The sequence below is a fragment of the Zeugodacus cucurbitae genome, chromosome 4 (assembly GCF_028554725.1).
Source record: "Zeugodacus cucurbitae isolate PBARC_wt_2022May chromosome 4, idZeuCucr1.2, whole genome shotgun sequence".
NCBI classification, from domain to species: domain Eukaryota; kingdom Metazoa; phylum Arthropoda; class Insecta; order Diptera; family Tephritidae; genus Zeugodacus; species Zeugodacus cucurbitae.
This window is the reverse complement of record NC_071669.1, coordinates 15,513,957-15,528,038: the sequence shown is the minus strand read 5'-3', so window position 1 is coordinate 15,528,038 and position 14,082 is coordinate 15,513,957. Positions and strand designations below refer to the sequence as shown.

At 30.2% G+C, this 14,082-nt stretch overlaps 1 protein-coding gene across 2 annotated transcripts in view; it reads right to left on the bottom strand.

Annotated features, from left to right (window-relative positions):
• Positions 1 to 5,449: 5,449 nt before the first annotated feature.
• LOC105215377 (cell death protein hid) overlaps positions 5,450 to 14,082 on the bottom strand; it is a 48,042-nt gene continuing 39,409 nt past the window's right edge. For both annotated transcript variants that reach the window (XM_011189266.3, XM_054229013.1), the window contains exon 5: positions 5,450 to 12,113. In XM_011189266.3, the coding sequence (XP_011187568.2) occupies positions 12,033 to 12,113 (81 nt within the window). In that variant the 3' untranslated portion in view covers positions 5,450 to 12,032. The remainder of the gene's footprint in view (positions 12,114 to 14,082) is intronic.

Sequence of the window (14,082 nt, the reverse complement as noted above, 5' to 3'; positions counted from 1 at the left end):
CCATTACTTGTTTCAAGAATTAGTAGCTTTAGTGGCAGAACACCCGCTGAGGTCAAAGGATTTGCCTTAGAAAGGATTGTAGAGGTCTATTATTCAAATTAATTTTTTACATTCTTCAATGAAGTAAAACAAAATTATTTGGCTAAATCCCGTATCTTATAAAGACTCCATCCAATATATGAAAAATTAATAATTTTTGTTGTATTGAAGGATATTGTTATACAGGAAATATATTCTGATATATTAGGTTGGTAAATATATTCCTTCCTCTTTTCTGCTCTTTATTCAATGCTTTATAAAAAGTGTTACAGTGATCGAATTTAGTTCAAATATGCGTCGTTTCGTTCGATAAGCTGTTTCCATGTAGACGGCAACTTCATAATACCCCCTCGTAGAATCCCCCCCCCTTATCTGCGAAGAACTCGGACAGCTACTTTTCACAAGCCTCTTTTGAGTTCAACTTTACACCACCAAGGGTGTTCGCCATAGACAGGAACAGGTGGTAATCACTTGGCGCTATGCCCGACCTATATGGGGATGCGATAAAACCTCCCATCCGAGCTCTCATAGCTTCTGACGACTCATCAACGAAGTGTGTGGTCTGACGTTTTCTTGGTGGAACATTACACCCTTCCTGTTGGCCAATTCTGGACGCTTCTGGTCGATCGCCTGCTTCAAGCGGTTCAGTTGTTCGCAGTAGATGCTAGAATTAAGCGTCTGGCTATATGGGAGCAGCTCAGAGTCGATGATTCCCTTCCAATCCCACCGAACACACAGCACAGCCTTCCTGACCGTCAATTCCGGCTTGGGCACTGTTTGGGAGGCCTTCGACCACGACCCATTTCACTTGATATTGTCGTATGTGATCCATTTTTCGTTGCCAGTTTCCATCCGCTTCAAATATTGGTCGAATTTGTTCCGTTTCAGCACCATTTCTCAGGCGTTGATTCGGTCCAGAAGGTTTTTTGCGTCAAATATCCAGTGTATCCAGCCTTCTGCAGATGGTTTAAAATGGTTTGGTGACTAACTGCCGGTCTAACTCGATGTTTTCCATGATCGGTATTCGTCGTCACAGGGCTTCCGCCGGCTGGCTTATCCATGGTGTCGTTTTCACCCGCTCTGAATCGAATCAATTCGAAGTGATATAGTGCCATCCCCCAAAGCACCATTAATCTCACGGAACGTATCTCTAGCGGATTTGCCTTTAACGAAGGAAAACTTTCTCGAATTTCGGAGTTAGTGAACTCCATGTTTTGAACGCAATATCCAAACTAATCATGTATAGCTTCGTTATATAGGTTATGTCAAGATCTTTCAAAGATGTAATGTACTATATTGCCAGATACGAGCTTTGTAAAAGACAAAAAGGCGGAAGAAAGATACTTGTCAACCAATATAATATTTCAACTATATCGGATGTGATATATTTTCTCTGTTCTGCTTTTTTTTCGTATTTTCTATTGTAGGTAGGTATGCAAGTTTGAAAAAAAAAACAATTCTTCTTTTCAGATAAATGTGATTGCTAAAAGATGGTTATTTAATTCCTACAGTGATTTCATCTTTTTTTTAAACAGCCAAGTAGAATATTTCCAACACTGGATGTTTTTTGGGATATCACAGATTCGTTTATTAAATAACTAACATTAATACACGAAGTACCCACAATTTTTTCTGGGTATATACAGATAAATCTTGAGATATATCTCAAAAGGAGGTTTCCTATTTCAAATACAAGCATCAGTCATACAACTTTGGAGAAGTTATATCCTATATAGGAGTATAGTCCCTTACAAATATCCCACCAACCAAATAATTCCTCCAATAACACGTTAACTAAAACTCGAAGAATTCTATGAAAATAATAACCAAGCAGCAAATTGGAGTACCGAAATTTATGGAAAACCAATTAAGTGAGCATTTTCAGTACCGGAAAATGATGTGAAAACATGCAATCGGCTAACACGAGCACTTCGCACAAGTGCATGTTAACACGAAAATATTACAAGAATACCAAAATATAAAGCGAAATTGTTAAACACAAATTGGGCAATTATGGCGCAAAAACGTAAGTGGCAAAAGGACACGAGAAGCCGAAGGAAATAATGCATGGAACAAGGATTAGATGTGCGGAAATCGATATGACATGCATGCCGTGACTTATTACGTTTGCGCTTACGTTTTCGTTTGCTGAGTTATGATTTTCCAAAAGCGCAATTATATGCACACAATACTTAAACGGCAAACGAAAAAAAAAAATAAAAGAAATATGAAAAATGTCTGCCAAAGGATAATAGGTAGGCTAAAGGTATATGTATGCATGGATGCCTAATGCCATGCAACGAAGGCGAAAGTGTAATAAGAGTCGCAACCCGCTGTTAAAGGATGTGCGCACACTCACACAGACACATGCTTACAGTAATATTAAAGGGTGAGCAGACCGGTAGCGCCTTTACTAGCTTCATGGCTATTATATTTTTTCTTCTATAGCGCAGCAAATGTCAGGGGTTACCTTGCGTTATTAGCGCAAATTATGCTGTGATTATGTTAGCGCTTCGTGCTATTTACCGTTATACTGCCCTCGGGCATTGTGTGCGATCTTGCAGCATATGTAGGTGGTTATTATTATTAATATTTCTATTTCTTCAGCTTTGACGTGTTTGTGGTTGCTGCGCTGATTAAATTGTCATAATTGCCTTTTTGCGGAAATTGTAGCGTGAACACGCGTACGCACTCACCCCACACCCTTACCCGCCGCCGCTGTCAATAGTTAGCATGTTATGTGATATGAATTTCGTGGGTTTTTATTTTATTTTACTATGGAAAAAAAGTTCTAATTGTTGTGTGGCATAGAATTTCAATCGAATTGTGGTTAGTTGTCAAATAATAATTTCATATTTCATATTTCGTACTTCTTAAGTCTTATGCGGGAGTTACAATTAAATTAACCCATCAAACGCGTGTGTTCCATATATACTTGTGTTGTGCATACGAGTACGAGGGTGCACTAAAAAGTAATCAAATTCGGAAATTTTCTTATGAAAACGGAGAACTTATAAGTTTGTTTAACTTTATATAGTCATAAAGCCAATTCTGATCGAATAAAGTAGAAGAAGATCGTAAGATGTGAATTCTAAGAGGAGTAATTGAAAATAATCTGTAGCAAGAATTTGTTACGAAAGTTAACAGATTACTTTCGTTAGTCAATTGATAATTATTTCTGGTGGTTAACTAAATTTCAGTATTTTTGTTGAGAGTTTAAAAAAGGGGGTATGCCATAAAAACATAAGTTCGCTAGAAGGCGCTGGAATCTACATTTTCCATAGGACTTACTCTACATTATTAAACATTGGCTTCATTTTTGGACCTGAAGAAAATGTTTCTGTACATTACTATAAGCCATAGCTGCATATATATTTACCATAAACATATTGGGACCTTAAACTCATTATGAAACTCAAAACTATCCGATAGGTGTCTTTAAAACATATTTTAAAAATATTCGGCTGAGGTTCGCAAACATCTTTACTCCATTTACTATGTACGATAAAGCTACAGAACTCAACAGTACTTAAAATATATAATTTCTCATAGTTCCATAGCCCTTCAGAAAAATTCATATCGACCTAATAAGAAAATATTACTGGTTTTCAATATGTATAATATTCGAATATGTTACTATTAGCTTCTTACAAAAATAGTCAGCCACGCTTCAAAAAATATTTCTTAAGTGATTTAAGGCTATCTCAGAAGTTTGTAATTTAAAGCCAGAACTCAAGTAAGGGGAAACGAGAAGTGAGCATAACAAAACTCCGACACTCGTTTAAGAGACCACTTCATCGAATTTACCTAAGCTGTACTAGTATCACTAGTACACTTTTTTCGACCGAAACCAGATCTTTGACTCCTTAAGAGGTATAAAATGTTCCTATGGATAGAAGCACGATTTTCGAAAAACCAAAAACCCCATGAATTTTTTAGAATTCCTTTGCTGATGTTTTTGAATGATTTCAAACCCACCCTAGTAAAGAAAACATCCTCAAAAGACATGCTGTAAATAATTATTTAACCGCAAAATGCGTGAAATATGCTTCAATTGAAGCTTTGATAGACAGCCACAGGTCCAGTTACAAAATCATAATAATCGTATATACTTAAATTATAGACGTATTTATGATTTCTTAAATCGGCGCGTGTCACCACATAGCGCTGTCAAATTTTTACAATTTAAGCATGCTCAGCTGTCAATCAATAGTCTAAATTCAAAACCAGCAAATGAAAAAGTGTGTCTAAGCAGAGAAATACAACACCAGCAAATAATACGTGAAAATCGTAGTTCAAGCAAGTTAATAGAAAATATTAACCACCACCCACTGACATTTGCATACCACTCACACACTCAACACTAGCACTCGCAACTCCTTAAATATGCGCTCAAAAACTTTTCACACATTTTCCTCTGTGTTACGCTTGACAGCCGTGCCATATTTGCCATCGGACGCGCCTGCAGCCGCCACCAGTAGTTTGTATACGCCGCTAATCTCTAATAACAAGTTTCAACTTATTATTTTATTCGTTTACCCCAACAGCCGCTGCATTATTGAATCAAATCCTTTTGAGTATCTTTTACTAATATTCATAATTTTCTTTGGGTGACACACTTCTCGCAAACGTTTTGATTTGACGATTTGGCAATATTTGCGGGCACTAATCGCTATAAAAATACAAAGAGGGTAGCATAATTTGCACTTAGACATGTCAAATGTGACAGCTAGACAACGGTAAATTGTGACACGCGTTTACGGTTGTCATGTTTGCTAATGATACTGTAGTTAGCAAGGATTTAAAAGGAGTGGATTGGGACAAAAAAACTTGAAAAGCTTGTGGGAAAGATTTATTAGAAGTAGAAATCGAAGTAATAATTTTAATACCACCCATCCTCATCGCGCAAGTACAAAGTTTCTTTTTAATAAATAAAATCTGCTTATTGCTCCAACTTTGAGATTTTTTATTTATTCATATAAATTTCTTTATAATTATATTTAATATATATATATATATGTTGTATTTCAATAAACATTCATGAGATCATAATAATGATTTTTATTCAATATACTTAAATGCATATTTATAATATACTTTTTTTATAGTTCTGGTTCTTTTTTATTTCATTTATTTTGTATACACATTTCCTTTTTTAATCTTATGTAAATGCATTTCATATACATTTAAATTCACATTACTTATGTTGCTATAAAAATCATTTATGTTATAACATCTTACTATCTGTTTATAGACTAAAAAATACAATTTATTTTACAAATATAATTAAAGCAAATGAAAATAAAATAAACAAATCAAATTTGTGTAAACAAATATTGGAAACAAGTTTAAAAGCAATGCAGTGGAGTAAGGCATACAAGTAAGTTATGTACACTGGAAAAAAATTAATATACATTTTTACAAAAACAAATTTTAAAGCATGAAAATTGTAGCAAGAGAGAAATTATATAATCAAATTAAATTTGTTTCTAAACATTTTTCGTTTAAAAATTTCATGTAACTTGGCAGCACCTGACGTGGAAATTTGGCAACAACGCAAAAAGCAAAAGCGAATTGCGGTAGTTAGTGGTAAAAAGCTAAAGTGAGTGAGTTAAATTTTAATATTATATATGTTGTTGTAATTACTTACAGAAAAATTAAACTAAATTTCAATACACAGTAGAATTTTGCATAATTTACAAAACAACTTGGCTTATACTGAAGCAGCTTATGCATACAGCTAAATCTATTTATAACTATGTACATTATAACTATATATTTCTTTAAATGTAGTGTATTTTTGTAATATTTTTTTCTTTACTTTTGTGGCTTTGTTTGGCAATTTGCGCGAATGCATGACTTTCTTTAACAACTATAAAATGTGAGAATGAGCATATTGATGGCAATCGATGACAATGTAAAAATTATTTTATGCATATTAAAATTAAAAAATACAAATATTTTCTTTATTATTTATTTAAATGCAACTTCTACTAACTGGCTAAAAATGTTACTAAATAATAAAGCAGAATTTTTTAAATGTATGCGTTTTTGGACACTCACTCCAGGGGTGTTCACATAATACCGTTAAACTGGTGAAGTAATGAAAACTGCGTTAATGAAAATTGGCAACAATGCAAATAAGTTGACGAAAATCACACCGAATCTTAATAAAGAGCTTGTGAAAACTGTCAACTGTGCAATTTTTGCTTGAAACATTTCAAAAACCCTGCCTTTTCATTACTTTCAGTAAACGCTTTGAAACTTCCTTCTATTGAGTGAGTACAAAATATACCGAGATCATTGTGAAAACTATTAGAAATGAGCACACTTTAAACTCAAATAACAGTAATTGACTGTTCAACGCAAAAAAGTATTAAATTTTTCATAATTCGTTGAAGCATCAAAACTGTTTTGGGCTTACGTTGCTCATTTGTTAAAAATTTACAAATCGTTCAATTAAAATTTTATTCGTTTGGTTTCGGATCGTTTCGTTTTTTTGTTTGCTGATTATTTTTTCATAAGCTTTTGAAAAATTGTGTCTATTGTTGTTGGTATATTACTTAAAAGTATTTTTCATGTCGAGTAGCTTTTTTAAGTCGAGTATATGATGAGAGTATATTTGAGTTAGAAATGAGTACAAGTATATAATTTGCTAATGAGCTTTGAAAGCTTTTTTAACTGGGATTAGAAAAGCTTTCACTTGTGAAATATTTTTTGCTAGAGTTTTCAATGTGATTTCAGATGAAAAAAATTAAAAACACAAATAAATTGAATGAGAGCTTTCACAACGCTTTTGTAGCCCATAGACTTTTTTTACAAACAATGCTAAATGAGCTTTGAATATTTTTTAAATGACTGTGAAAAGGGAAAAAAGTCGAAAATTTCACAAAACTTTCTGAATTCAGTAATAATTATTTTTCCGTAGAGGAGTTTAACTAATTTTAAAACTGTTTTAAAAGCTTTTAATTTTTTCGAAAATTTTACTTGAAAGCTTTTAAAATTTTTAAAGCATATATGCGTTTAACACTACTTCAAACTCTCGGAAAAAGTACTTGAATCAAAAATAGGACTATTTTATGTTAAACTTTCAGTTAAGCTACAAAAAAAAATTTTGTGTACTGTACAACTATAACAAAAGTTTTTTTTTCGTTATTTACAAAAAACTCACACCGTAAGTGTGCTATGTAATGATTAAGGAAAAAATAATGCTGTGTGAAAATACAATTACAACTAGGCACATATTTTTACATAAGATTTTGAGATTACAACTATTTACTATGTACATATATATCGTCCAATTCAACTAGTAATTAATTAATAATTATATAATAGTGAAAAATCGTCTAATGACAAGAAATTTTTGCAATCACCTGCCTTTACTGTGTGTTTCTTTAAAATAATTCTAATTTTCATTTTACAGCTTTAAAGCTTAATGAAGCTTTTAAGTGTTGGAAAAATACAAAATTAACGGTAAATATATATTAAACAAAACTTAAATTTATAATTGCAGCTTAATTCCATTGAATAACTGGAGTTGGTGGTTGTTGTAATAATGGTGGTGTTGTTGCGGTTTTTGTGCTCAATGCTTTTTTTTATGGTTTGAGTAGCATTTTGACACTCTTCAAATTGCGCAAATTGTATTATTATACATAACTTAATTTTAACTATTATAGCTTTCTTATATGCAAAATGCAAAAAAAAAGTAATAAAAATATAGAAAAATTATAATTTATTATGTATTTTTCAACTTGAGATCATTGTGATTTTTGGGAATTGTTTTATCATATAAATTTCATGTTTTTTTTATTTAAACAATTATTATTTTTATACAATTTTAATTTGTTTGCATAAATTGCTGAGTTGCAAATTTGCTAAGCTTTAGCGGCAAATTTTGTTTATATTTTTGCTATAGCATATTTTATTATTAATTTATATTTTTATATTTATTATATTGTGCTAAATGAGATATTATTATTTAAACTAGTTTTCTAACTGAGCTTACGGATATATTTCGTATGTTTTTATGCCAAATTATATCAAAAGCTCTTCAGAAATAAGCTGTTCACATGTTCAATTTTATTTTTTTATCTTATACTCTGTCATATTTGAAGTAAAATTTCGACTATATTTTAAGTAGTAAGTTTTTTAATTTCTTCTGCGAAAATCAAGTTATTGTGTAACTTTATGAAAAGGTGTAAATTCAAAAATTCTTTTATTTCAATTACTTTGGTACACGAGATCCATTATATTTCAATTTCATATATTTTCTCTGGAGGTGAGATCAGAAATATTTCGCTTTTTGAATTGTACTACTTAAAAGTCTGCGAACGAAATGGATACAAAGCTTTTATGGTTAACAAAAGCTGCCGTTAACTTATTTTTGTGGTTAGTGAAAGCTTTGTGGTAAGTGAAAGCTACAATGTTTAATTTTAAGCTATTTCCTCAAAAAGTACAGAGCTTTAGAGGTCAAGGTAGAGCTTTCATTAATTGAATAAAAATACAAAGTAACACCTTATGATAATCTGATATCGTAAAAGCAAGTTTTCATACAATTTTTGTTTTTTATCAAGGTGAAAGCTTCCAAGCTTTACAAATTTATAAATAAAATTTTAATACTTAAGTGACACTAACTTTTAAAATAACTTTGACAACTTTTTTAACAAATTGGTAATTTTTTACTATTTACAAACTTTTAATAACCACAAAATCTATTTTCAGCTTTAATATTCTCAATTTCAAATTATTTTCAAATATTTCCAGAGTATATAAGCAATTTATGCAAATTGTAAGCAAATAAAAACAATCAAAGGCTTGTTGAGACCAATTTGAAAATTATTACTTTAAGCGACAACTTAAACTTAATTATTATAATTATAATTTTTTTTAACATTTTATTTTTTTCCGTATTTTATGTGCTTATAATAATATTTACTTTAATTTAATGCAATTAACATGTTGCTTAATTATTATTTTACTAACAAGTTATACACTCTTCTGCGTAAAATTAAGAAAAACTCAGCAAAGTATATAAGTATTTGCTTCATAATTTTCTTTTTCTCTACGAAAAATGTACATACATAAATAAAAAATCACAAAAATGGCTTTCAAAATTACAACTAAGCACTGAATTCAGCAGAACTCTGCGCACAATTAGAGCTAGGCAAAAAATTAACTAAAAATTATTTTATTTATGTAAGTATGTTTTTCATGTAATTTCTATATAGTTTAAAGCATTTTTTGCATGTTTTAAACGCATTTATATTATTTACACGTGTATATATTGTTTATAAAAATTTTTTTTATTGCAATAAAATTTATTTGTAATTTAAATTACAGCGAAGACTTTGATTTTTTTATTATATTTTTTAGAGAGTTTTTAAGATATTTTTTATACTTTTTTAAATTTTCATGGTTTTATAGAGTTTTTTAGTATTTTTTTTTATAATTTTGTATATTTATTGAGCATTTGTATTTATTTTTTATTATTGTACAATTATTTTATAAAAAATTATTTTTGTTTAAAAATTATATATTTTTTTTTTCATTTATTTTTAAACAATTTAGAAATTTTATTTTTCATATTTTTTAACTCTTCTTCAATATTTTTATTTTATATGTTTTTTTTTATTTTTTAATTATTTTTATTTTCCTTTTAGCACCTTGCCACTAAACTATACTCATAAAGACATATTTTTATATTTTTCCAAAATGTCTTAACTTTTTTTGAAGAAAATATCACCATTAATTATACTTTTTATTTTATTTTAAATTTTTTATTTTTTTAGTTTTAAGCCCACTAGCTTTGACAGCAATGAAAGCTTGACTGACAGCAAAAGAGTGAAAGCTTAAATGGGTGCATAAAGTTTCAGCACTTTCTAAGTTCTATGAAATTAGGCAATGTTGTAACGTATGGAGAATTCAAGACTAAAGAAGCTTCAAGTTATTTATGATTGAAAAATACTTTTTAAAGCAGAGAATGGCAGTTAGTAGAGTTTGTTTAAACTACATTAATCAAATTCTGTTATAGTATGGAAGATTATATTAAAGACAATTGAGTTAGAAGATAGATTTAAATTGAGTTTGAAAATATTTTTTAAAAAATATTACTTTCTTAATGCAAAATATATATAAAAATATGAGACAATTAATTTTTTGTATGCCAATTTGGTTTTTGTTAAAAAAATACGAATCGATATTTTTCTTTTCTTTTAAAAATTATTGTTTTTTGTTCACATACTTTTTCAAAAGTAAATAATATTTTTCAAAGTAATTTTTATATTATTAATTTTAAATATTTTTTCATTTTCTTTCAGGTAATTTTCAATGTGGATTTATTCTAATATATTAGTTTATGTAATTGTTGACAAATGTTTTAAGTTATAACTGTTTTGTTTGTAGATATTTTCCCGAAAAATATAAATTATTATATTTATTAAGTATTCAATTTTGTAGATTAAGTGGTTAATTTCAAAAAAAAAATTTTTCATGTTCAAAAAATATTTTTTTTTAATTAGTTTCAGCTTTTCAGTTATGATTATTGCTTTTCCAAACTATTTGCCATTTTCTTGCGAATATTAAGTTTAGATTTCGAAATTTTTTGTTAAAAAATAGCTTGTAAGTCCGTTTATATATTTTTATTTTTTCAATTTTTTTTTTTATCAAAAATTGTAGCGCTTCAAGGTATTTTCATATGAATAATGATATACAAAATGTTTAAACTTTTTTATCAAAAATACTTATTCAACTTTCTGTTTTCAAAAAATATTTGATTTAGATTTAGTGTTTTCGCTTTTGTTTTGATAATTGTTCCATATTCCATATATTGTTGGATATTTTGAAAGGATATTTTTTAATTTTTTGTTTCGCAAAAATTCTCGAAAAATTTTATCAAAAATAATCGCAGCTGTTTTGAAAAAAATGTTTGTATATTATAGTATGCAAAAATAGCTATTTTTCAGCTCTAGATATCAAAAGACTCGTAAGAGTCGCTTTGTTTTGTTGTAAGTTACTGTGATCAAAATTTTTCAAAATATTGAGTTTTTAAATATTATTTTTACAAAATTGCTGTATTTTTGTTTTTGTTGTTGTTTTAATTTTAATTTGTTTTTAGTACAAATGCTGCCTTTCAATAACGCACAGTCTTATCTGTTACACATTTAGAATAAAACGTACAAAATTGACAGTAGAAAAATATTATGTTGTTTTTTAAGCACAAAAGTTGCTTACACTTAACGGCAGTTGAAATTCTTATTTAAGTTTGTCTTTGCGAAATTTCCACGTCCAAATACGGCAGTTATTTTTAGTCAAATACACATATGCTTAGATACTGTATATCTACTATAAATGCCTACATTTTACAAAAATATGTTTTGTTTGTATTTATTTAATAAAAATTGTTAGTTTTTTCGCTTTAATTACGTTTTTATTTCGACTTTGAATTCGTTTTGTGTTTGTGGTGTGTAAGAAAAGCTTCGTTGTTTCAAAAATTCGGTTTCGTTGTCGCACACTGTGCGTTTTGCTTACTATCCGTCTCCTACTCTCTCTTTCATTCACGCCCCCAAAAGTTTTCGCGCTCACTGTAACTGCCTGATGAGCTGTTTCAACACCAGATCCGCAATCTTCACTAGATTGCAAACTTTTCAAAACTACCTTATGTTTCCGCACTCCAAATGATTACTCTCTCACAGGTGCCCTCACTTTCGGCGCGGCGTACATGTCGCCTCATTCCACGCGCTGCATGCGCTTGCTTGCACTTTTAAGTCTTTCTCTTGCGTACACCTCCATTGCTTCGAAAAGCTTTCTGTCTTCCGCTATCTTTAACACTTTTCGTTTGTGCATTGTTTTAATGTCTTTTTCTCAATTTTTTTTTTTATTATTCTTTTCTCATTAAGTGTAAATAATTATTTTTATGCATTGCTTCACTGCTGCTTGCTGTTTAAATTGTAAGTATTGCTGCGACTGATGCCGCTGGCGCTTCACATTTGCTGCACTCATCGCGTAACAAGGAAGCCACAACCGATTGCAACAACGATGACTGAGACGACAGTGGGCCAGATGTAGCCCTTGAGTGGCTGCAAAGAAGAAATGAACGGGGAAATAGTTAGTTTTAGATTCAATGTCGTGGGTTTTCAAAAATCTGTATTATAGATAATTCTTAATAGATATAATTAACATAACCTCAATTGCATATTCGACCGAGAATTCCTAAAAAGGCCTCGTGGTGCTGTTAGGAATTCAAAAAATACCTAACTTTAGTATGCACTTAATTTCTTCTTAACCATCTATCCTACATATTTTATCCTCCATATATTGGTTCCATACATTGATTTTAATGACTTTTTGAGTTACAGCCAGTTCTAGATTTGCTTTCAGACTAAAGAATACTATTTTTGCGTTCAAAATAGCCAAAATCGTACAACTCAATGTTAGTAGCACCCTCTTGCGGATGTTTAAAGCTGTCACTACTACATATTGTGGGTGGTTTTGGAAACAGAGGAATACTATATATGATCTTTCGAAAGTAATCGGAGTTTGGCAGGTATTTCTGAAGACGGGTTCAATTGCCAACTATTCTCGGCCTACTTGCATTGAAAGGAGATACTGAACTAGTTTTAGCAATAGATATTATTAGAAAAAATATACGGCGGCCTAAAATTTGTTAACTTCAAGGGAATTGAGAATCAATTTAAATTGAAAGCATGAATAAAGAACTCTAACCCCCCTCACAGTGTAATCCAAAAGTATGGATAGAGGATACTCAAAGTACTAATATAAGTGCCAATAAATGATTTCCATAATCAAGTGGATTATTTGTCTATCAATAACACATATGAACAACACTCCATATAAAATATTGCAATGAAGTCCGCAAATTCCGGTATTAAAACAAAATTGTTCATTTATTCGCAAGTGTAAGTAAATCAAAAAAATCCAACCAAGTTCTAATCTCAATATCACTTAATGGGCTATTAAATGTATTATTGTAACACTTGGGTGCTACACACATACACTCACATAAATAGATACTTTCAATAACAACCCCCCTGCATGCGAACGAAGAACACCTGGAAGAGTCGCTGTCCACTTACATGCTCTACATTTGTATAATCTCTATTTTGTTTTGGGTCAAAGTGGCAGCGCTGTTCAACGGCGGCACATAAAATCCTCCCCAAAGACCAATTTACACGTGCAATTCAGTCATTAATGCGGTACTACAGATATGCGTGTTGTACTTATAGCTGTATATGCATGTTTGTATGTATTCTCTTGTAGTTATCAATAAATAATTTTTATGTCTGCACCACTGGCATTTGGTAAATGTAACAAATGCGCTTATAATTACAATAAAAATGTGCCGAAAATTGCTATCAATGCCATTGTCAGTCAATGCACTAGAGTGGTCATATGAATATTTCGTGAACAGATACTTAAATGCTTGTTTGTGTGTGTACGAATGTCAGTGGGGTCAAAGTGTTGCATAAATAAATAAACAAATGTTTCATTAGAGTTGCGGTCAGTTAGTTCGCATTAATTTTTTTCCGGTGCTGAAATATATACATATTTATTTGGTTACTTTTTCGCTTGATTGCCCATTATTTGTTTTTGTGTTGTGAGTGTCGAGTGAGTTTGAGCTGACGGTGGAGGGTGGTTGCAATTTGGTTGGCATATATGCAAATGTGGTGTGTCATCATTTTGTATATAAATTTTCATATTTCTTGGACTTATTCACAGTTTAATTGTTTGGAAGTAGAAAGGCATTTCGTACACTTGTTTCAATTTCTATTATTAAACAGAAAAGTTTGTATATTTTTCTGGAAAAATGTAGATAAATATTTTTAAGAAAATAAAACCAAAAATAATTTGAAATAATTATTAACAATTTAATAAAAACTAATTGATTTAAAAAATATTTTTTTGTAGCAAATGGGCTTAATTTTTGATTAATTCTAGAAATTCCTAACGAATGTGGGATATCATATATTTTTCTCAAAAATATTCTATATGAAACGAGCTGAACTTAAAATTGTTGCATATTTCAAG